The sequence below is a fragment of the Equus quagga genome, chromosome 4 (assembly GCF_021613505.1).
Source record: "Equus quagga isolate Etosha38 chromosome 4, UCLA_HA_Equagga_1.0, whole genome shotgun sequence".
Taxonomy (NCBI): domain Eukaryota; kingdom Metazoa; phylum Chordata; class Mammalia; order Perissodactyla; family Equidae; genus Equus; species Equus quagga.
The window spans coordinates 61,032,264-61,056,630 of record NC_060270.1 but is presented as its reverse complement, the minus strand read 5'-3'; the positions used below and the strand labels follow the sequence as shown (position 1 = coordinate 61,056,630).

At 37.1% G+C, this 24,367-nt stretch overlaps 1 protein-coding gene across 2 annotated transcripts in view; it reads left to right on the top strand.

The window, feature by feature from the left end:
* The window catches only part of IFT80 (intraflagellar transport 80), a 139,945-nt gene that overhangs the window by 77,770 nt on the left and 37,808 nt on the right, over positions 1 to 24,367 (top strand). For both annotated transcript variants that reach the window (XM_046658102.1, XM_046658100.1), the window contains 3 exons: positions 9,527 to 9,706; positions 20,145 to 20,263; positions 24,022 to 24,096. In XM_046658102.1, coding sequence (XP_046514058.1) covers positions 9,527 to 9,706; positions 20,145 to 20,263; positions 24,022 to 24,096 — 374 coding nt within the window. The remainder of the gene's footprint in view (positions 1 to 9,526; positions 9,707 to 20,144; positions 20,264 to 24,021; positions 24,097 to 24,367) is intronic.

Genomic DNA, 24,367 nt, shown 5'->3' with positions numbered 1-24,367 from the left:
TTAAAATCACTGTGAGAAGACAATGGGAGAGAGAACTCTAGTGCTATCCGGCTTGAACATCTTTCCCTCCCAAAAGACAGCAAAGCCCATTTCACTTGAAATTTAGCAGCAGAACAGCATCACAGTCAAATTACATAATGTTACCAAAGACAACAAAAGCATGCCATAAGTAGACAAGCACTGCAATCAAATAATTCAAGACAAGTTGGAGGATATTAAAAACATGACAAAAGCTGTGAAGTAATCAGATAAGTCAGAAATAGGAAAATTAAGAAATGAGGTGACTGGAGAAAGGGAGGTTTTTAAGAAGAGGTGACAGAACTCAGGAGGGAATTATAAAAAAGGGAAAATTGTTACAGAAGTGCAGACCAAGCTAGAAGGAATATAAGAGCAAATAAACACAATGGATAATGCCTTAAGATAAATAGAATGTGAAATGGAAGCAAGGAAATAGCTAAAGAGATCTAAAGTTTTGATAGAAAATGATAGATATAAAAGATCGCCAGAGAAAGATCCAAAGTGCATATAATAGGAATCTTCAGAGGAGAAGCCCAAAGCAATGAACACAACCAATACTAAAATCTGCCTTTCAAGAAAGATTTCCTTAAACATAAGAGATTTGAAATTGATATTGGAAAAGCGTACCAGATACCTAGGAAAATTGACCCAGATGGCTAATATGCAGATATGCTAATAAAAGAGTAGCAGTTTAAAGAAAAAGAGCGAAGTTCTGTGAGCATCCAAGAAAAAGACCAAGTCACTCACAAAGGGAAGAAAATCAGAATGTCATCAGACTTTGATAGCAGAACTTTATGCCAGAAAATGATAGGTTAACGTAGGATACTCAAAGACAGAATGAGTGAACCAAAGATTTTATATCCAGCCATACTGACACTTAAGTATAAAGATCATAAGGAAACTGGTTTAAAGATGCAAGAACTCAAGGAATGTTGTTCCCATGAGTGTCTTGAAGAGTCTACTGGAGAATTACCTTGGGATTAACAATATGACTAGGGACATAGTGAAATAAATACTGATTGTGAGCATTAGGTATATATTTATCTGTAAAACTAAGACAAAATGATGTCAATGAGTGTTACAGTATAGTATGTATTGGTTATAGGCACCAACCTTGCAAAAATGGGAGGAGAATGAGAAAGTATATGAAAACTAGAATAAACTTTCTGGTTGCCTTATAGGTCTTAACTGGGAATGGAAGAATGTTACTTAAAATCAGATATAAGGAGGGGCTGGTGCAGTAGCGTAGCAGTTAAGTTCGTGCTCCACTTTAGTGGCCTGGGGTTCGCAGGTAAGGATCCCAGGCATGGACCTACATACTGCTTGTCAAGCCATGCTGTGGCGGCATCCCACATATAAAGTAGAGGAAGATGGGCACAGATGTTAGCTCAGGGTCAGTCTTCCTCAGCAAAAGAGGAGGATTGGCAGCAGATGTTAGCTCAGGGCTAATCTTCCTCAAAAAGAAAAATCAGATACAGGGAAAAGGAGAGGGGAAGGATATCTCCTGATTTTCATTTTCCTTGTAGCGGACCACCAGTAGAAAAATATCCAAAAAGGTGGTATGGGGATAAGGGTATTTTTATAAAAGTAATTAGTGTAAAGATAGTTATTAGATTAAGTTTAAAAACCTTCCTGAATACTAAAATATATTACCAAAAAGAGAGAAAATAGAACATATATGAAAGGCTACATGAATGCCACAAACATATTGGTCATACTATCAATGGCTATAAAAGAATATGTATATCCATGTACTACAATAGATAACGTCTGCAACATATTGTTAGACATGTTTGTATCACTGCTCCTACCCCTTTCTTAGGTAAATGCTGGTGCCTACACACACACACACACACACACACACACTTATATTGAAGAAACATGTAAGGATAAAACGTGAAGTAAAAAGTAGTTATCTCTATGAGGAAGGAGAGAATGGGAAGAGGGAAAAGGGATAGAAGTTAGACTTCCGTGACCATACCATGTTTTACATATTATTTTGGTAAATTTAACTTTGAAACCAGGTAAATATTTTATATAATTATAAAACAAAATTAAATTTTTAGAAAGCAATTCCTAAAACTCGAAAGTAAGTGAAACAAATGAGCCTAGGGTGCATTTGTTCCTGTTTGTACACCTCCTCAGAGAGGAGCTGTTCCAAAGGATGTCAAGTGATCTGACTGTCTGGCTCATGGTGGGGACTCCACACACAATTACCCTGCCACTGTGGAAAACAGTTTGGCAGTTCTTAAAAATGTTAAACATGGAGTTAGCATAGACCCAGCAATTCTACTCCTAGGTCCTACACACTCCTACATACTTCCACTCCTACATACTCCTAGGTGTGTACCCAAGAGAAATGAGAACATGTCCCCACTAAAACCTGTATGCAAATGTTCACAGCAGCATTATTTGTAATAGCCAAAAAGCTGAATATCCAAAAGCCCATCAAATGATGAATGGAGAACTAAAATATGTTATGTCCATACAATGCAATATTATTCGGCAATGAAAAGGAATGAAGTACTGCACATGTATAAACCTTGAAAACATTAGTGAAAGAAGCTAAGTGAAAGAAGCCAGTCACAAAAGGCTGCATAATGTATTAGTCTATGAAGTGGCCAGAATAGAAAGTGAAAGTAGATTAGTGGTTAGCAGGAGCTGGGGGTAGGGGGAATGGGCGTGACTTCTAGTGGGTATGGGTTTCTTTATGTGGTGATAAAAATGTTCTGAAATTAGAGAGTGGTAATGGTTGCACAACTCTGACTACACTAAAAACCACAGAATTCTAAACCTTAAAAGGGTGAATTTGTAATATGCAAAATATATCTCAATAAAATTGTCATTTTAAAAAAGGGAGTGGGTTTAAGAGCAAAAGGATGAAAAAAGTTTTAATTCTTTTGTAACTATTTGTGGTGTTGGTATTGTTATTCTGCATATTTATATTGATGCTCTTAAGAACCGGGACTTTGGGCTAGGTGAAAGGAGACACTGAGGTAAGAGTGGTAAGGGTGAATAGAAATCCTGTAGTTCCTGAATTTCAACTGGAAGTGTCAGTTTGAGGTCATAAAAAAATTTCCTAGTTCTGTCCATTAAAAAGGCCTACAAAAGCAATGATCAACCAAGTAACAGTGAACACTCCTAGCTCTTTTGGGTTTTCTCTCAATACCGTTTTCCACATTTCTGTAAAATGAACCAAAGATACAGAAGAAAAGGCTGATGCCAAATGTGGTCAGGAAATATAAAATATGCATCTGGAACATTTTGTCGTACTAAAAACAAGGGAAGTGATTATAGGGGAGGAAGAAATATTCCTCTGCCCTCTAGATCCCTCTGGCTGGTCTAAGAATTCAAGTGACATGAGACAGATTAACAGGAGAAAGTCAAACAAGTTTAATAACGTGAACATGGAGAAACCCAGGAAAACTGAGGAACTCACCAAAATCACTGAAGCCACCACCTTGAATACCATCTTCAGCTAAAGACAAAGGAGGATGTCATGGGTACTGGTTTGGGACTTAAAAGGGGAGGAAGGCAATTCACATGGAGATGGAAAAGTGAATGTTTGATACAGAAATGTTTGCCATGCCTTGCAGAGACAACAGGGCATGGAGAGGACTTTGATCAAATTTGCTGGGTTCTTCCTTGTCTACCACCGCAGTTCGTTTTATATTATGGTTATCTGTGGTGAGAGCGCCTTCCTGGAGCAGACCTTCTATCTTAAATTCTTTGACTGTTAGGGGGAAGGTCAAAGTTTCTTCCTGTGTCTTTTGCTCTTAAAAAATAATCAAGCCAAAGAGACACATTTTGGGGTGGCAAATGCTGCTTCTCAACATGGCCAAAGACTACTACACTCTGTCAAAAAGACTGGAGAACAAACTTGAAGGGGTCCCACACAGACTTTTTTTTTTTAATTTTTATTGAGATTATGATAGTTTACAACCTTGTGGAATTTCAGTTGTACATTATTGTTTGCCAGTCGTAGGTGCACCACTTCACCCTGTGTGCCCACCCCCCAAACCCCCTTTCCCCTGGTAGCCACTAATCTGTTCTCTTTGTCCACATGTTTAGCCTCCACCTATGAGTGGAGTCATACAGAGTTCGTCTTTCTATGTCTGGCTTATTTCACTTAACATAATACCCTCAAGGTCCATCCATGTTGTTGTGAATGGGACGATTTTATCCTTTTTTTACGGCTGAGTAGTATTCCATTGTATGTATATATCCAATCATCAGTTGATGGACACTTAGGTTGCTTCCACGTCTTGTCTATTGTAAATAATGCTGCAATGAACATAGGGGTGCATGGGACTTTTGGAATTGCTGATTTCAAGTTCTTTGGATAGATACCCAGTAGTGGGATAGCTGGGTCATATGGTAGTTCTATTTTTAATTTTTTGAGAAATCTCCATACTGTTTTCCACAGTGGCTGCACCAGTTTGCATTCCCACCAGCAGTGTATGAGGGTTCCTTTTTCTCCACAACCTCTCCAACATTTGTTACTTTTTGTTTTGGTTATTTTTGTCATTCTAATGGGTGTAAGGTGATATCTTAGTGTAGTTTTGATTTGCATTTTCCTGATGATCGGCGATGATGAGCATCTTTTCATGTGCCTATTGGCCATCCATATACCTTCTTTGGAGAAATGTCTGTTCATGTCCCCTGCCCATTTTTTGATTGGGTTGTTTGATTTTTGCTTAGGTTGTATGAGTTCTTTATATATTATGGAGATTAACCCTTTGTTGGATATATGACTTGCAAATATTTTTTCCCAATTGGTGGGTTGTTTTTTTGTTTCAATACTCTTTTCCCTTGCCTTAAAGAAGCTCTTTAGTCTGATGAAGTCCCATTTGTGTATTCTTTCTATTGTTTCCCTCATCTAAGGAGTTATGGTGTCCGAAAAGATCCTTTTGATACTGATGTCAAAGAGTGTACTGCCTGTATTCTCTTCTAGAAGACTTATTGTTTCAGGTCTAATCTTTAGGTCTTTGATCCATTTTGAGTTTATTTTTGCGAATGGTGAAAAAGATTGGTCAATTTTCATTCTTTTACATGTGGCTGTCCAGTTTCCTCAGCACCATTTGTTGAAGAGACCTTCTTTTCTCCATTCTATGCCCTCAGTTCATTTGTCCAAGATTAGCTGTCCATAGATGTGTGGTTTTATTTCTGGGCTTTCAGTTCTGTTCCATTCATCTTTGTGCCTGTTTTTGTACCAGTACCATGCTGTTTTGATTACTGTAGCTTTGTAGTATGTTTTGAAGTCAGGGATTGTGATGCCTCCAGCTTTGTTCTTTTTTCATAGGATTGCTTTAGCAATTCAGGGTCTTTTGTTGTCCCATTTGGATTTTAGGATTCTTTGTTCTGTTTCTGTAAAGAATGTCATTGGGATTCTGATTGGGATTGCATTGAATCTGTAGATTGCTTTAGGTAGTATGGACATTTTAACTATGTTTATTCTTCCAATCCATGTACATGAAATGTCTTTCTATCTCCTACTGTCATCATCAATTTCTTTCAGGAAAGTCTTGTAGTTTTCGTTGTATAGCTTGTATACTTGTTATATAACTTGTGTGTGTGTGTGTGTGTGTGTGTGTGTGTGTGTGTGTGTATACTTGTATAACTATATATATATAGTTGTATAACTTGCTTATATATATATATATATATGTATATATATATACTTGTATGACGTGCTTAGTTAAATTCACCCCAAGGTATTTTATTCTTTTTGTTGCAATTTTGAATGCTATTGCCCACACAGACTTTTTTAAACCTAAGCTCAATACCAGTGTTAAACCTAAAAACAATTAGCAATAATTCCTTAATATTATCAAGTATCCAGTCACTGTTCAAATTTTTCTACTTGTATTTTTTTTGCAGTTTGTTGGAATTAAGATGCAAATAAGGTACAGTTATTGTGATTGGTGGATAAGTCTCTTAGCTCTCCTTTGATCTGTAAGTTTCCCTTCCACTTCTTTTTTCCCCTTGTGGTTTTCTGTAGTTGAAGAAACTGGGTTGTGTCCTGAAGTTGCCCACAGTCTGGATTCTGCCATCTACATTCTCATGGTGTCATGTAACATGTTGCTCTGTCCACTTTGTTTCCTGTAAATTGGTAGTTAGATCTAGAGCCTTGATCAGATTCGAGTTTGATTTTTGTTGGCGAGAAAACTTCACAGGTGATGTTGTATACTTCCAGCAGGAAGTGTTTAGTTTATGATTGTCGCTTGTTTTCTGCTGCTAGCAAGTGATGATCATTGCCTGGGTCCACTCATTCACTTACAGGTGCAAAATGGTAATATTCGAATCCTTCTTTCTTCACTTACTAACTGCAATGGTGCTACAAAAAAGAAACAGCTCCTCCACTGTGGTTACCCTGGGGTATAGTTCTTATATCAAAGGCAGGATAAATTCTTGATTACTTCCCTTTAATTACTAGTTTTCAAAAATATAAATTTGAACAGTGACTGGATACTTGATGATATTAAGGAATTGTTGTTAATGGTATTGAGGTTGGTTAAAAAAAGTCTTTGTCGGGCTGGCCAGGTGGTGCAGTGGTGAAGTTTGCACTTTCTGCTTCGGCGTCCTGGGGCTCGCTGGTTCAGATCCCGGGTGTGGACCTACGCACTGCTTATCAAGCCATGCTGTGGCAGGTGTCCCACATATAAAGCAGAAGAAGATGGGCATAGATGTTAGCTCAGAGCCAGTCTTCCTCAGCAAAAAGAAGAGGATTGGTGGCAGATTTTAGCTCAGGGCCAATCTTCTTCAGCAAAAATAGAAGGATTGGCAGCAGATGTTAGCTTAGTGCTAATCGTCCTCAAAAGAAAACAAAGTTAGATGCATTGGCAAGGCATTAACAGTGAGCCAGCTGCTAATGACAGTGTTAAAGCAAATCACAGATTTTGTGTTTCTCTTAGAACAGTGGCTCTACGTTACAATCACCTAGATAACTTTTAAAATCATACCCAGACCTCACCCCAAGAATTCTGGATTTAATTAGTTGAATTCCTGGATTTTGATATTTATTTTAAATCTTCCCAGATGATTGCAAGGTGCAACCTGAGTTGAGAACCATTGTCCTAACTTTACAGTGCTCAAAAATCTCCCGAAGAGCTCATTAACAGTTTCCTGGCCCTTACCCCACATAGGGTCAGATTCAATAGGATGGGGTGCCTATTAATTTGCATTTCTAACCAGATCGCAGATGATAGAGATGCTGCTGGCCTGAGCACATTTTGAGTAACACTATCTCAAAGTAAGGGATAGTATGGTTATGGATAGAGATAAGCATAAGTGAGAGGGATATTTAAAAATTTATCTTCAGGAGGATTCTTACTGCTCATACATACCCCTAAATCACTTCCAAGGAGGCTGTCTCCTTTCTTTATAGAAGTTAGAGATACAAACGTGAATCCAGTATTCCATGGCACATTTGGGGAAGAGAAGAGGCTTAGAGTGTCAAAAGTCTCTTTAAAAGCACAAATGATAAATGATTTGATAATGATACGATGATAAATAGATCTTTTTGACTTACCAATAAAAATTATTAAACTTACTGATTGGACAAAACATAACCCTGTCACCCCAAATTTAGTAACTTACCCCATCTCTGATGATTTGCTTGTGCTTGTATTTTTTTTATTACTAGAGTGATCTAAAAGAGAGAGAAATCACTTCTTAATTGAAAAAAAAAGTAAGAATTTAATATAACTTGGGCATCATAATACTGTTACATTCTTTGAAATTTAGTTTTAGGCATAAGTTGCATGTTGCACATTTTTTATTGTTGGTTCATGTGGACTGTGAAAGAAATCAGGGGAATATAGAGTAATGATAATATTATCTAAGCATTTCTTAACATTTTCTCTTCTTAGTTAGGATCAGGCATTCATGAGTGCTTAGATAAATATTTCTATGTTTAATTTTGGTAAGATGTTTCTTTCTAGCTGATTTGGTTCTTTGGATATTTTCAAATCATACTTTAAATAGTTTTAAAATATGAATCTATGGTTTTAAAATAAGATCACTGTTTCATCTACATCATGAGAATAGACTAGATTCAGAAAGAGATGTGCCATCAGCCTGGTCCAAGCCATTTAGTATTATATGTTAACAAGTCTCATTTGTCCATGCCAACCACTTTTAATCTTTATGTAAAATAGTAGTCATGTATATAACTCTCTTTTGTTAAACACAAATGAGTTAGTTTCATTTTATTGCCAGGAGCACATTATTTATATCCTTGAAGTTCCTAGTTTTTTATACTTACTTTTAAAAAGATAACCTCAAGTATTTTATATATTCCTATTTTGAACTTTTTCTTCTCAGTTTCAGAAAGTGAAGTTTCTAATATTTTCATGCTGCTGATGAAGCAAAGCGTATGGTTTGTTCATTACCTCCTCCTTGATAACTTTATTACAGGGCCTTTTCCTTCAGCAACAGTTAGCGGTGTGACGGGGGGTGGGAGGAGGTTGAAAAAAGTGTCAGTGAGTAGAAGAGTCGTTTAGCATTTTTGTTGTACATATGAACTTTTATTGGGAACTTAAAGGTCTTCTTAAATTTAAAGTCAATTAGTGAATCCTTTTTACATTTTTTCCAAATTTTTGTCAGTAGGCCCACGGCTAATACTGAATATTTTTTTAAAATAATAATGTAGAACAAAAATAAATACCCACCCAAGAGCAACAAAACAGTCAACAAAAAATACCTCAAGACTTAATTTGACAATAGGCTGTAGGTTGGAAGAATGCAAAGAGGATATATATAAATTTAGTAAAATAAGTAAATCATCCTTCTAGCAAATACATATGTTGCATCTGAAAAATGAAAGAAAATACGTATGACACCATCTTTCAAAAGTTTGTTTTTTCCTTACTGTCTTATTCACACACACACATACATGTACACACAAGAATCTCTCTTATACCAATTGATGCTTATTGATATCTCTAGATAACTTTCTCAAACAGATGGATTCTAGAAGAGGTTATTCATACTGCACTATGTAGGAAAAAAAAGAAAAAAGATCCATTACCTATACTTTCATGATTTAAAATATGTATCAGCGAAGTTTCAGTTACATTGTGTTTAGTTTCAGTTTTTAGTGACATTATTGAAATATTGTAATCAAATTTTTACATGTGGGTATTGTAGAGATCCTTAAGAATTAATGGTAAAATGGCTTTGTTTTTTTCTGCAAATTCTTTGTACTTTATTTACCCATTCAGTATTATTACTTTAAATTAGTAGTGTGAATCAAAACGGTGTGAGTGTTTTGCATTTCTTGAGAGATTTCACATACTTTTGTTATGTTATTCTACTGTTTGCTTTAAAAATTACATCTGTGTCTTCTGTTCAGTACACTATAATTTTATTAAGAAAAATACTTCTTAATAATTCTAGAGTAAAGACATGTTCTTTTAAAAATTCTCTTAATATAACATACACTCAATTTAAAACCTTTAAAAATGTTTTTAATGAATCCATTTTTCTCTTGTCCTTTCTTCCCTAGTGGTCCTATGCTTTAGAGAAGCCCAGCACTGGCAGCATCTTTAACATTGCCTGGTCGGTTGATGGCACTCAGATCGCCGGAGCCTGCGGAAATGGACATGTTGTTTTTGCACACGTGGTGGAGCAGCGCTGGGAGTGGAAGAATTTTCAAGTAACATTAACTAAAAGAAGGACCATGCAGGTATGATTATGTCCCATGGTTGATTAAACCTGCTTCTTTTCACATTAGTTCACTATGCAGATTATGGAATCATCTTCATTAATTATATTGAAATCAAGTTTGTAAAAATTCAGTCATATAAGACATATCTCAACTATACCTGATTAGTGACTTTTTCATGACGTAGCATAAGAACCTTTCCCTGATACAGAACCTGAGTTCCCACGGCTACTGCAGGTGTGGGTTGAGGCAGGAATAGTAAAGCTTGAAGCGTTTAGGGAGTAGGTGGATCAGATGAGTAAGGAGGGAAGAAGCCATGACAATTTAAATCCTGCGGCTGACTCCGGGGCAGACCTGACCTGCCAGTCACTGTCGGGGCTACATTATTTTATTTATATTTATAATTGTATGAGTTTATTGAACGCGATTAAAAAATGTTTTTTCCTTTTAAGAGTTACCTAAGCCAAGCCAAAGTGGGAGAATGGTAGGACATTCTTATTGGGCGTTAGGAAGAAAAACAGGTACTCTAGGAGTAAAATACTTTGTAGATTAAGACAGGAAGGTGGTGTGGGCTGGCCCCATGGCCAAGTGGTTAAGTTCTTGTGCTCTGCTTCGGGGCCCGGAGTTCGCCAGTTTGGATCATGTGCACAGAGCTACACACCCCTCATCAAGCCATGCTGTGGTGGCATCCCACATGGAGGAACTGGAATGACTTGCAACAAGGATATACAACTATGCGCTGGGGCTTTGGGGAGGGAAAAAAGAAGACTGGCAACAGATGTTCCCTTAGGGCCAATCTTCATCACCAAAAAAAGCATTAAAAAAAAAGAAGTGTATTCTATTAAAAAAAAAAAGACAGGAAGGTTGAGAGTGGTAATGGGAGGTGGGGGGGCCAATATTTTACAAGTCAGAGAACATCAGTGGGAAGGGTTATTTATTCAACTGTAAGCTTCTTAAGGGCACTGTACTATATTTCACTCGTCTTTATTTCCCCTATAGGGCCTAGCCCAGTGCCTTACATGTAATAAGCACTCAACAAATATTTTAAAAGTTAGTTGATGAAAAGTAGGAGGAGGAGGCCAAAGAAAGTATGCCAGTGGCAAACCTTCTTCCAAAGAAAAGGGAACCCTACCCTTTTCCTCTTCTTCCTCTTGTCTGTATCAGTTGCCTCTAGCTTTGATATTCAGAATTCAGATTATTATAATTACTATAAAAAATTTTTTTTAAAGATGGGCACCTGAGCTAACATCTCTTGCCAATCTTCTTTACTTTTCTTCTCCCCAAAGCCCCCCAATACATAGTTGTATATTTTAGTTGTAGGTCCTTCTGGTTGTGCTATGTGGGATGCCACCTGAGCATGGCTTGATGAGCAGTGCCATGTCCGCACCCGGGATCCAAACTGGCGAAACCCTGGGCCACTGAAGTGGAGTGCATGAACTTAACAACTCAGCCATGGAGCTGGCTCCTACTATAAAAATTTGGAAGCATATATCTTATGAATTCTTGGACGGGTCTATTCAGATATCTTTAGCCTAAGTATCCAGATTTTCTAATTTGGATAATATGGTCAATAGATTCATAATAATTAGTTACATTCTAATTTTTCTTTGTTCTGTTTACTTATTTTTAAATTTTTAAACTTTTCACTATGGAGAATTTAAAACATACACAAAAGTAGACAGAATAGTATGATGAATCTCTATGTACTCATCACCCAGCCTCAACATCCATCAGCCCATGATCAAGCCTGCCCCATCCACGTCCATATCTACTTACCCACTTCCCCAACAACCATCAGCCCATGATCAAGCCTGCCCCATCCGCGTCCATAGCTACTTACACCCTTCCCCAACTATTTTGAAGCAAATTCAAATATCATATTTCATCTGTAAAAGTTTTCAGTGTGTACATCTAAAAGATAAGGACTCTTTTTAACATAACCGTAGTACCATTATCATACCTTAAAAATAATAATAATTTAATATTATCAAATATCTAGGAAGTATTCGAATTTTCAATTGTTTCCTACGTCACATTTTTAAAAGTTTGTTTGAATCAGGATTCAGAATGGTTTACATGTTGTTATTGGTTGATAAGTCTTTAAGTCTCTTTTTGTCTGTAGCTTCCCCTTCCATCTCTATTTTTACCCCCTGTACTTTATTTGTTGATGAAACCAAACTGCTTGTCCAGCACAGTTTCCCACAGTCTGAACCTGGCTGATTGTGTCCTCATGGTGTGGTTTGACATACTACTCTGTCTTCTGTATTTCCTGCAAATTAATGGTTGGATTTAGGTGATGGTGTAAATATATATTTCTGTTAACTAACCTGGAAACCAAAACGTTATTATAGTATTGTGTCTATCACAAAGAATGTATTGTGAGTTCTAATCACCTAATTTGGGGACACAATTATTTTATTCATATAGTGCCTGGGGGTTAGCTAATATAGTATTGCTCAAATAAGTTCTAGCCTTAATTTCAAAAATGCCCTAAGATAAGAATATGTCTAGAAAGAGTTTTTCTTTCATAATAAAAAGACATCATCCTAGAGATTAGAGGATTTTTACATGAGATAAGATGAACAGTGGAGGTTTTTAAATGGATTATCAAATGCAAATTGCCTTTTACTTAAAATAATGTTTGTAAATAATCTTTCAAAGTTTTAGAACTAGAAGACTAATATTTTAATTTTTTTTAAGGAGTTCTACTCTCTCAGTCATTATAAAACATTTGTATTGCATTGTTGCTCAGTTGGGCCCATTCAGTGTTTTTTCTTAGAATACTATCATTTCCCCATTCAATAGATATTTATAGAGTGATGCCTACTTGCCAGGCCTTGGGCTAGGCAATGGGAAATAGAGCTGTGAATAAGACGATTTGGTCTCTGTTCTTATGGGACCTCCTAGATTAGTATGTTCAGAATCTTTTGTTTTTGTCCTTTTTTTCCATAAATTTATCTCAAATTGATTTAAAGTAAACAATGAAGAAAAGAAGAAATTTATTGGTTCATGAGAAGTCAAGAGATAGACCGACTTTAGGCATTGTTGGATTCAGAGGCTTAAATAATGTCAACAGGACTTCATCACTTTCTCATCCATCCTTGACTCTCCTTTTCTCTGTGTTGGCTTTGTTTTCACAAAGGCTCCTCTCTTTTGTGGCCTTGGTAGCTCCAGGCTTACATTCTGCCAACTCAAGTCCAACAGAAAGAGTACTTTTCCCTGCCTTATAATTCCAGCAGAATTCTCAGCATTGGATCTCATGTGCCGAGTCTAGGTAAAGTGTATTTAGTTGGGAGATAGAGGGAAGGATGAGTCAACCCCATGTAAACCACTTAGTCACTGAGAATAATGTGGGGAATGGTTCTCCAAAGGAAAACCAAGACATATTTACCAGAAAGGATAGTGTTTGATTCTGGGCAGGCAAAAACCAACAGATACCCTCTGTGGTCTGTCCTTTGGCTGTTCACCAGCCATCCTGTTTAGTTATCTATTGCTGCATCATGAATAACCTCAAACTTAGTGGCTTAAAACAGCAGCGTTTATTCTCTCTCAGTTTCTGGCATGAGGAATCCAGGCATGGCTCCCGGGCTTTCTGGCTCTGAGTCTCTCACAAGGCTACAGGTTAAGGTGTTGGCCAGGGCCTTAGTCACACCTGAAGGCCACTCAGGAAGGATCTGTTTCCAAGCTCAATGGCGTGGTTGTGGGTAGGTTCCATTTATCAAGGCCTGTTGAACTGAGGGCCTCAGTTTCTTATTGACTGTTGACTGGAAGCTGCCCCCAGTTCCTTGTAGCTAGCCTCTCCACAGGGCAGCTCACAACTTGGCAGCTTGCTTTATCAGGGCAAACAAGTGAGAAGGACCAGAGAGAGTGCAAGCAAGATGTAAGTCACACTTTTTTATAACCTGAACTCAGTGGCATCTCAGCACTTTTGCCATATTCTATTCATGAGAAGCAAGCTACTAGGGCCAGTCCACACACAAGTGGAGAGACTGACACAAGGGTGTGAATACCAGGAGGCGAGGATCCCTGAGAGCTGTCTTACAAGCTACCTACCGCACATACTTAACCCTTATTCATATATGGATAATTCAGAAAAGCACTACTTAACTAATGTAGCCATTCCATGTGTGATTGAAAATAAACCCATTCCCCTCACTAAAAGAAGATACTCTAGACTCGTCCAGTTATTCCATCCAGCTCCAAATTTCTGGTCTGGAAAACTGTAAATAAATGTGAATTTCAATTATTCTCCTCCTCTTCCCCTTCCCATATTCCCAATTTACAATGATGTAGGGAGAACAGGACAGCTGCAATGAAAACAACATGCAGTGATTACCGGGTCCACAGCTAAATTCCAGCTGGCCAGGGATCTCCCAGGAACTCTTTTTATCAGCAGTAGAATTAGTTGCTTGGTTAATTTGGCAACTCTAATTTGCCTTTCTGGGAAGATCTCCCACTTGGGAGGACTACCTTTCTGGGGACTGGACATTTGAGCAGCCCACTTAATTTTGTTGTGAGTTGGGGTCACAGATTGCCATGGGGACTGAACAATCACAACTCTTTTTTTATAGAGTTCATAATAGTTTAGAACATTGTGAAATTTCAGTTGTACGTTATTATTCGTCTGCTACCGCATAAGTGCTCCCCTTCACCCCTTCTGCCCCCTCCTGACACCCCCTCTCCCTGGTAACCACTGAATTGTTCTCTTTGTTGTATGTTTGTTTATCTTACACATGTAAGTGAAGTCATATGGTGTTTTGAACATTCACAACTTTTTGTTTACCTGTGTTAGAGTTTTACAGTTTCTTTAGAAATTTACTAGTCTGTCGGTTGATTTGCATTTCCTTAACTCAGAAACCAGAGATTGTGTTGAGTCCTAATTGTTAAATCTAGACCTTGACCTGGCAGTTGCTACCTGGCAACAGGCTTTATTGCCTTCCTTCTCCCTGGACCTCAGCTTTTGTGCGACACAATAACCTGGAGTGGGAAGTTTTCTTAATCTGTCCCTTGCCTCCAGGCTGAATCCCAGGGGGTGATTCTTTCTAAAATGGGTAGTTGATGTCTTTGTTAGGGATAAGTGCTGGAAGGGAGAGGGGACAAGTGGAAGGATGAGGCAGGTCTCAGGCCTCAAGTTTGCCTTTTTCTCTTTCCTACCACTCTCATTGAGTGTGGGGCACAGTTTTGGCTTTTAATAGTTGCCATAGTTCAAGATAATTCAGTTCATAGTCACTTTATCTCCTGTAAAGATAAGAGTTAATAATAGAGTGATTTTGAGGCTTAAATGAGATAATGTATGTAAAACAAAAATAAATGGTAACTATTGCTATAATTATATCTATGTATAGTATTAAATGAGTATTTTAGAAATGTGGAAACAACTTTTGGACTTACGTCAATCTGAGGAGTCTAAATACTGTGGTCAGGTAGAAGTATCAGGTAATACAAGTATCAAGAGCCTACTCCTGGAGCTGCCCTGAATTGAACAGAGTAAATGGGACATTTTAAAATTCAGCATAGGCCACTTCTAATGTGGGATTTGCCATAGTTTTGAAATTATAACAACAATTATCAGAGTATCTTTCGTTTTGTTATTATGGCTGGGATGTTTTATTCCTGTTTAGTTCTGATGTTGCAGATTCACTAAAAAGAGAATTCTCCTGTAAACAAAAATAATCTGTAACCAATCTATCAGTGAAAATTTGGGTGAGTTTAGTGAGCTAAAATCTGAGGACCATGGCCCAGGGCCTTTATTCCTGAAGGAAGAAAGGGCACCAAAGAAATGGGGTGTGCAGAGTGGTTATATACCCCAAAGAGGATGTTTCACATAGGATTGAAATGTCCTTTTTTTTTTTAAGATTTTTTTAAATTTTTCTCCTTTTTCTCCCCAAAGCCCCCCGGTACACAGTTGTATATTTCGTTGTGGGTCCTTCTAGTTGTGGCATGTGGGATGCTGCCTCAGCCTGGTCTGATGAGCAGTGCCATGTCCGCGCCCAGGATTCGAACCAACGAAACACTGGGCCGCCTGCAGCGGAGCGCGCGAACTTAACCACTTGGCCACGGGGCCAGCCCCTGAAATGTCCTTTTACAATAGTTGCGAGACTGCTCTGTCGGCACAGCGATTGATGGACACAGCAGATAGGTCTTCTGTCTCGGTGGACACAGCAGGGTGGCAGGTCTGTTGTCTCCAGCTGGGTGGTCACAGGTGAGCTGGGTGGTCAAAGGTGAGTGCAGCAATCAGTTCCTCGCCTAAGGAAAGATGCTTATCCCTAAGGAAATGCCAATGTGGGGGAAGTTGAATCTTTATCTTAAGGCCATTTGTTCTTGCCACAGTAAATGCTTAAAGCGGATGTACAATGACTGCTCAATGGCCACGTCAGGCCCTTTTGGAAAAACAAAGTCAGGCTGAATTAGGTTTCCACCAAATGGCTTCCTCATATACCCCAATATATCCTATTGCTTGCCATTTCTATTTGTCACTCCCATGTGGAGCTTCAGGCAAATACAAATTTTAAGAAATCTGTCTATAATTTGAATAATGGCAGAGGCCTATACAGAACGGACTTTTAAATATTGAATTTTCCTAAACCTGTATTAACAGCCAGTTTGTTTCACTGGGTATCACCTTGCTATAAAGAAACTACCATAAAACTTCCCTTTAAAAACTTTACTTCATTCCATTAGCTTTAAAATGTTTCTTGGAGAGGGTGGCATTTTGGACCTTTTAAAAAAATCTCTGGGAGCTGAGACGTCTGTTGAAGATGGTGTCATAAGTTCACACCTGGAAGGAAGAGACATACCTTTGGCTCCACAGAGATGAATAATATATGAAATATATATTTTTGGGGGGAAGGCAAAAGGGGTGATTAGGCTCACATGTGAGGGGATGGACTATAATTAGTGTTCAGGTGGTGAACATGATGTAATGTACACAGAATTCGAAATATGATGTACATCGAAAAAAAATAAAAAGAAATATATATATTTTAAAAAGATTCATCCAGAGTCAAAAACAAGATAAACATCCCTGTGAACGAGAAATGGAATAGAAACACAGTGTGGAGTGAAGTCTCTGACCAGAAGTAGGGGGACAAAGGCAATGAGGAGAGTAGCTCCTGCTGGCCAATGGAGCTGGAAGTGCTGGAAGTGAGAGAAGTGGCCTGATCCAAGCCTCTGTTTGAAATCAGAGCTTGGAGTCTGTGGGGTAGCTCTCTTCTCCCTTTCCTGAAAGAAGACCTAGAAAAGCCTAGGATTTAAAGAGAGACTGGCAGGGTCACCACCTACAGTCATGGCCTACTCGCCTCTAGGGGCCCATCCACTTAACCTGCACTTGTGCAATACGCAACCTGTAATGTATGTCTGTGGCCTTGCACGCAAATCTTAGCCTTTCCTCTGAAAGCACTCTTCACGTTTTTGTGCTAAGTGGAAACCATCTGATTCCTGAGACCAGAGTTTCTCCTGCAGCTTTCTGAAGTAGATCGATGTTTTTCTCCTTTATGCCAAGTATTACTGGGTCTGAAGGTCTGATAGTCGTCTCCTCCTACCCCTCCTTGCTGATTCCAGACTACAGTAACTTCTTCCTCCCTAAGGAACTCTAGCTCCTTTGAAGCATCTGCCATCAGACTACTCCTCTTTTTGCAGTCACTTCTCCCATGCATCAAAGAGTGAAGCAAACATATCAGTCTTTTTCTTTACCACTAGTCTTGGCATCATTTTTTTTTAAGACTAAAAAAATGTCTAAAAGATAACTATTTTTATTAGCCATAGTAACATTTCACATTTCTCCAGTTGTCTCCTAAATGTCTTTCTACAGTAGTGGGTCCCATTTCTCCAATTATTTTCTAAATATATATTTTTATACTTGGTTTGTTTATATCAGGAAACAAAACCCCACAGCGCATTTAATTTGTCTCTTCACTTTTTTAAAATCTGAAACAATTCCTCCTCCTTCTTATTTATTTGTTTATTTGTTTAAGAAAGCACATCCTTTGTTCTGTGGAAGTTCCCACATTTTCCTGTTTGCTTGCCCGTGGTATCATTAGATTTAGCTTGTTCTTCTGGCCCCTGTGTTCCCTGCAGACTGGTCATTGAAGTAGAGCCCTGACCAGTAGAAGGATACTTTGTGGGCAACGCTGTGTGCTTCCTGTTGCGTCGCATCAGGAGACACACGTCTGCCTCTCTCTTTCAGTGATGCTAAGATCCATCAGTGTGTAGTGTTATAAGTCTGATTCATCTATCATAAAGTTTCCCATTAGGCTTTACTTTAATATTTTTGCAGCTGTTGATGATACTTGACTAGAACTGTGTTTTACTGGGGGTTGTAAAATGGTAATCTTGTAATTCTGCCATTCCTTCTGCATTGATTAGCTAAAATTCTTACCCTGAGGTGAGACAAATTCTGAATTATTTTCCTTTATTTACCAGTTTTCGCATAATGAGTTGATTTCCTAGCATGCCCAATGAGTTTCTTGTTTTTCTTGTTCATGTTATCATTATAAACTTGCAGATTTTAACATTTTGAGGTTTTTCAGTCCATTGCAGTCATTATTTAACGCTCAAATGATCCTATCTTTGGCCAATTGACTCCTGTGTTCTTTTGAGATGATTTCAGTAGCTTGCTTGCATTTCTGACAAGATGGTCGAGACTCCTCTTATATGTTTCCTGTCCCAGACTTGAAATTAGCCATGTTTCCAAGAAGGCCTTTTTCCTTTCAGAGAGAAATGTTATTTAGAGACCATGATCCAGGTGTTAGGTATGCTCATTGCTACTGGTTTGATCATTACTTCTAGATAAAATGTAGTTGTTTTTGAGAGATAAATATATGTCGTGAGTTTATCCTGAGGTTTCAAATTCAAATTTAAGATTACAGAGTTTACTCTTGACTTTTTACCTGTAGCTCTTTTCTTTTATAAGAAAATTTTGGTTCCTAAAGACATTAATGGTGCTATATATATATATATCCCAAAATATAGCTTAAAATAACACTGTCAATATTATTCTAATAATGTGTTACTGAATACTGTTTTAGATTTCTTGTTTTGTTTTTAATAAAAACAAATCCATATATCTTGCCATTTTTCCCTTTTTTAGATAAAAGGTATCATTCTATGCACAGTGTTTTGCATCTTGCATTTTTTACTTTACAGTGTGTCTTGGAGCTCACTCTGTAGCTCTTCCTCATTCTTTTTTGCAGCTGTGTAGTACTCTCCCATTTGTGAATGTACTGTAGTTTATTCAGCCTATCCCCTATTGATAGACATTTGGGCTATTTCCAGTCTTTTGCTATCACCAATAGTGCTGTATGTAGCCTTGTGTATATTTTATGGTTTTATTTGCTTATCTTTGGGATAGAATTCAAAAAGTGAAATCACTGGGTCAAGGATATAAGTGTGTATGTAATTTTGCTATCTCTTGTCATGATGATTGATAATTGTTTGGTGGGGATGGGAATTGAAGAGCAGATAATAAAAATAAAATACTCCTTATAAGTGTAAGTACTTTGACGGTGTACTTATAAGAAATGTGACTTTATCTTCCTATCTTTCTTGTCATACCCTTTCATTTTTCATTAATACTATAATTGTCACATATTAGAAAAGTGATAACATTTTGAGGGGAATTTAAAGAAATACTAACTTCTAGGTACAATTAATCTCTTTGTCTCTACTTTTCACCTCTTATTATAATGTCTTACCTGTTCTGGTATTGGCCAGAGATTAGTAAGTTTAACTCGCCTGACATTTTTCTCCACTTCTTGCGGGTTGTCGGTCAACTTGAAGATTTTTGACTGACACTGCCAAATGTTAAAGTCCTTGCAAGCTTTATTCCGTTATAAACTTTTATAGCAAATTTGACTATATTTGGACAAATCTCCATTTGTTAGTTTGTGCCTAGTCTTCTTAGATATTATCTGTGTGTGTTTACATATGAAAACACTTCCCCTCTGTGCAGCTTGGCTTCATCCCAGTGCCATTGGTTTCTTTACTAATATCTCCTATTCCACTTTTGATTTTTAAAGTCATTATATCTCTTTTTATAGAACTTAAATTTTAAAGTAAAACCTAACCCTAAAAAGACATATTCTTATTGTTTTGGGCGGAAATCATACAGTCTCTTTCCAACTCCTATATGTCATACTCCTTTGACTATATCTCGATGCTGTACCATTTTTCACCTTATTGCTCCATTGCTACACCATTCAAATTGGCTTTCAGGTTAGAAATCTCTATAGGTCTTTTTCTACTTACTTCTAAGATGTTTTCTGTGTCTATACTATTGTTGGTTGCTTGGATACCCAAATATGTCATCTTATGCCTGGTTTCTATTGAATTTTTCTTTTTTGTATGCTTAGGTAATCAAGAGTGCATTGAAATTTTTTTGTTTCAAATTCTTGCTAACATCTGATTAAAAACTTGATGTATTTTAACATTGTTTGTTGGGATTTCATTTTTCCTTGTTTAGGTTCGCAATGTTCTTAATGATGCAGTGGATTTACTGGAATTCCGTGATAGAGTCATTAAAGCATCTTTGAACTATGCACACTTAGTTGTTTCAACGTCTCTTCAATGTTACGTATTCTCGTAAGCATCTTGCATTTCTTAAAAGTCCAGAGTTTTGTCTGTCATGAGGAATTTATTTTCAAGCTTTCACATCAACATGATTTGGTTTAAGCTTATCTGTCTCAGAACCTCAGCTATCCTGAACTTACATCCAATCAAGAAGTGAGCTATGAGCAGTGAAGATAGATCTAGTAAAGTTTGTGCCTCAAAGGTCAATAATCACTTTTATAATAGAAAATACTTTCTCCGATAGTGTTTTCTCTTATTTTACTCACAGTTCTAAGGAATTTAGTATGATTTGATTTCAAAGTCCAGAGAAGATTAGGAAGAGCTGATAACTGATGGGAACAGGAATCACCTAACAACTGGAAGAGAGGACAGCTAGCAGCCTGACGACAGGCTGAAAGATATTCAGTAAGGACACATGGAGAAATTTAGGCTTAATATCATAGCCCAGGGTAATCATGGATGTTCATGTGGATAATCCAGAGTTTTCCAGAAATAATGAAAGAAAATATATTCAGTTATTTTGTATTAGAAAGCAGGAAATGATTCAATACATCCAATATACTTGGGCCTAAAACTTTAAAAACATACTTGATATTTTTCAAAGCAGAACTTGGTGTGTACACGCTGGTAAATGCTGAACTGGCTTTCTGGAAACAAACCAACCTAATTTGCCATGTTTGCCGAGTTCTATGATGTAAAAACTTCTACCATGGCTGATTTCAAGCTGCCGACATAATGTCACGGAGAGCAGAATTGAGAAGAGATGCACAGTAACAAAACATTATATGGAATTGCCATATAGATACAATATAGCTATTGTATAGATTTAAATAATCTCAAATGCATAGATAATAGTAAAATGTGATAAAGTAATCTGGAGGTGATAAGTTTTGAGTATTTATTATTTTTTTGAATAAAATTTGCTTAATTATAAGTTTATATAGTTTAATTTTAAATAATACCTTTATTTAACAGTTGGGTTGCAAAATTCTTGAAAATATAATCATTAGTACAAGCTGGCTTTAGCATGCCACCAGTTGACTTGTCCACTATCCAAAAAACTCAAGTAACCACTATGCGACTGTCAAGAGCTGTGAATAGTTAAAGGATTTTCTTTTTACATTTTATGCTTATATTTATAACGTTATATGGTTATAGTTTAATCATTGAGTATAAAATTAAGGCTAGAGACTATATGTGTCATATTCACCACTGTGTCTGGTATCTAGCACAGTAATCCAACATAACATAGATACTTAATAAATAAATATTTTTGGATGAATACATGAACTGAAAAACATAAAGTGTAGTGTTGTTTTGGTATCCTAAAGCCCAGTAATACATAACACAAAGGTAGACAATGTAATTAACAATAACAATTGCTACAATTATATATTAAAAATTCTCACTCACTGTGTGTAAATCTGCTACTAATCAGAATCTGCAGCTCAGGCTCACAGCCAAGCCTGGAGGAGTGACATGGGAGAAGCAAAGGACAGAGAGGACAGAGAAACGAGCAGCTCAGTTGTATGTGAAATTGTTTTTCTTACCTGAAAGAGAAGGAGCAACAGTAAGAGTTTGGGGAAAGTCCAGAAAGATACCAAGTGAAACAGTTGAGGTGTAAGGAAGGGGTTACAGAATGTGAGGGAGCCTCGCAGTGACTTAGTGCACATAGGGGTTTGAGTAGTGAATCTGCACGGAGTAGGGGAAGATAGAGAAGATCTCTTCAGGGCTCTTAACTGCCCTGCGGGAGTGATTTATTCTACTATTTTTAGTGGCAAGGACATAGTGTTTGAACCTGTAGGATTAGTAGCATTATGTGTTACTTGTTCTAGAGAGGTTGCCTTTTAAAATATTTACCAGAAGTTTAGCAGCTGTTAATGTTTTTTTGTCACTCTACTTTCCCATACTAGTTAATATGTGGCAAGATATAAGATTGCTTTTCTTCTTTTCTAATTTAACCTTGTCTCCTCTCTTGTCAAGACATTTATTAAGGTACAAAATATTTATTAAAGTGGAATACCAGGGAGCAGTAGTGGGAATGAGGTAGTGCTGAGACCTGTCAACTACCAAAATATATTCCATTAAGTGAAGAAGCCTACTAGTGTTTTAGGTAATCACAGCTGTCACTTACTGAGCACTATTATTCTGCCTTTTATGTTCATGATCTAATCTACCCTGTGTGTTGAGGAGTAGGATGATTCTTCTCATTTTACAAGATAAAGAAACTAAAGGACCCGGAGGCTGAGTAACTCGCTCTCCGTCAAACTACTTCTTTACTAAGGGAAGAACTGGGATTTGATAACTGTTGTCCCTTTTTAATAATAAAGATATAATTTTAAAAAATTCAAGGAATATACTGGTTTACATGAAAAGAAGTCCCAGAAAAAGAAAATAAAATATAAGTATTCTATGTTAAATTTTCATTTGATTTTTCAAATAATTGTGCAGAAAATATTCTCGTTCTATTCAGCGTTGTGGTGTAGGGAGTTCATGTTCCCATGGCGTGCGTGTGTCTATGTATCTCAGCAGTCAGAATCTCAGCCATTTTGTATGGGGATGTTAAAAAAACCCTTGCAATCACTATTCTTATCAGCTCTGTTGACAAAGAATGAAGGCTAATTCCTATAACTGCGTAAATGAAGCATGCTGTGATGTTTTTTCTGAAGTACAAAAGCACACATCTTATCATACCTGTGAATCCCAGACTTACTAATTATTAGTCGCAATTTATTCATTGTTCTGCTTTATGCATGCATGTACTTACTGAAGTGGGTATCAGGCTCTCTGTGTTGGCCAAGATTAATTTCCCACCAGTGTGCCTATTTACTGCAAGCCTCCCCCTCACCCCCATCTTCTGAATAGGAGATATAATATAATTTAAAGAATTGGTTCTATGAACGTGAGAGAAATTCAGAATATACAGGAGTAATAAAACATATTTTAAACCGTGAAACAACTTTGGTTATTTGAGGATGGGCTTTTCAGTTTGTAAATGTTCTCTCCACCCTTCCGTATCTTTGAATCACTCCACTATAAAAACCAAAGGAGATATTTGTTCATTTAGTCATCCATTTACTCAATAAGCATGGTCATAGCTTACAATTATATTGTATTTTACAGTTTACAGAATGCTTCACAGAAATCTTCATTCAACCCCACAATAACATGGGGAGACCTGTAGAAAAAATAATGTTCATCATGTTATTGTTATTATAGTTTCTGTTTATTGAATATTGCTATGTAACAGGCAGTTAGCTAGACACTTTAGGTAAGTTGTCATTATCTCCATTTTACAAGTAAGGAAACTCAGGCTTTGGAAGTTAAGCTTGTTAAGATCTTATGGCCGACAGCTGGTGAAACCAGATTTCTAATCCTGATCTGTCTAGCCAAAAACCCATCCTGTTTTCACGATACCATGCTGCTACTATTTTTCACATGAGAAACATTAGATGACTTACCCAAGTCATAGATATAGTAAATGACAGAACTTGAACTTAGGATTCCTCAGTTCACATCTTGTGATACCTAGAAAAAACATTTATTGAATGCTTACTATCTGCTAGGTGCTGGGCACACGGTCTGCTTTCTAGTCAGGAATACAGACATGTAAGTGAATAATTTTAGAACAATCCGCCAAGTACCATACAGAAATACATAAAAAGTTACTGTAAAACTGAAGATTCTATTTAAAAAGAGTATATGTCTACTTATTAAAAAGTATTTGGTATTTTAAATATTAATAAATATCCATTTTATTTGTCTTTTAGTACAAAGAACTGGAATACACCACTTATATTTGATCTCAAAGAAGGAACTGTTAGTTTAATTCTTCAGGCAGAAAGGTAAATTGTTTATCATTTTTGACTCTTGAATTTGGGGTTAAAATATTTCGAATTGCAGTAAAGCACTCCTTAAAGCATGCTGTCTACAGAATGGTGCCTTAGTCATTTGGAATCATTCTGTTTCTACTATTTATTTTTAAAGAAAAAAAATAAGAGAATAAGCTCTTAGATCAGTGGTTTGAAACTTTTTGGTCTCGGAATTTCTTTACATTCTTAAAAAGTGATTGAGGATTGTTGTCAGTGACGCTGAGTTGATTCCAACTCCTGGCGA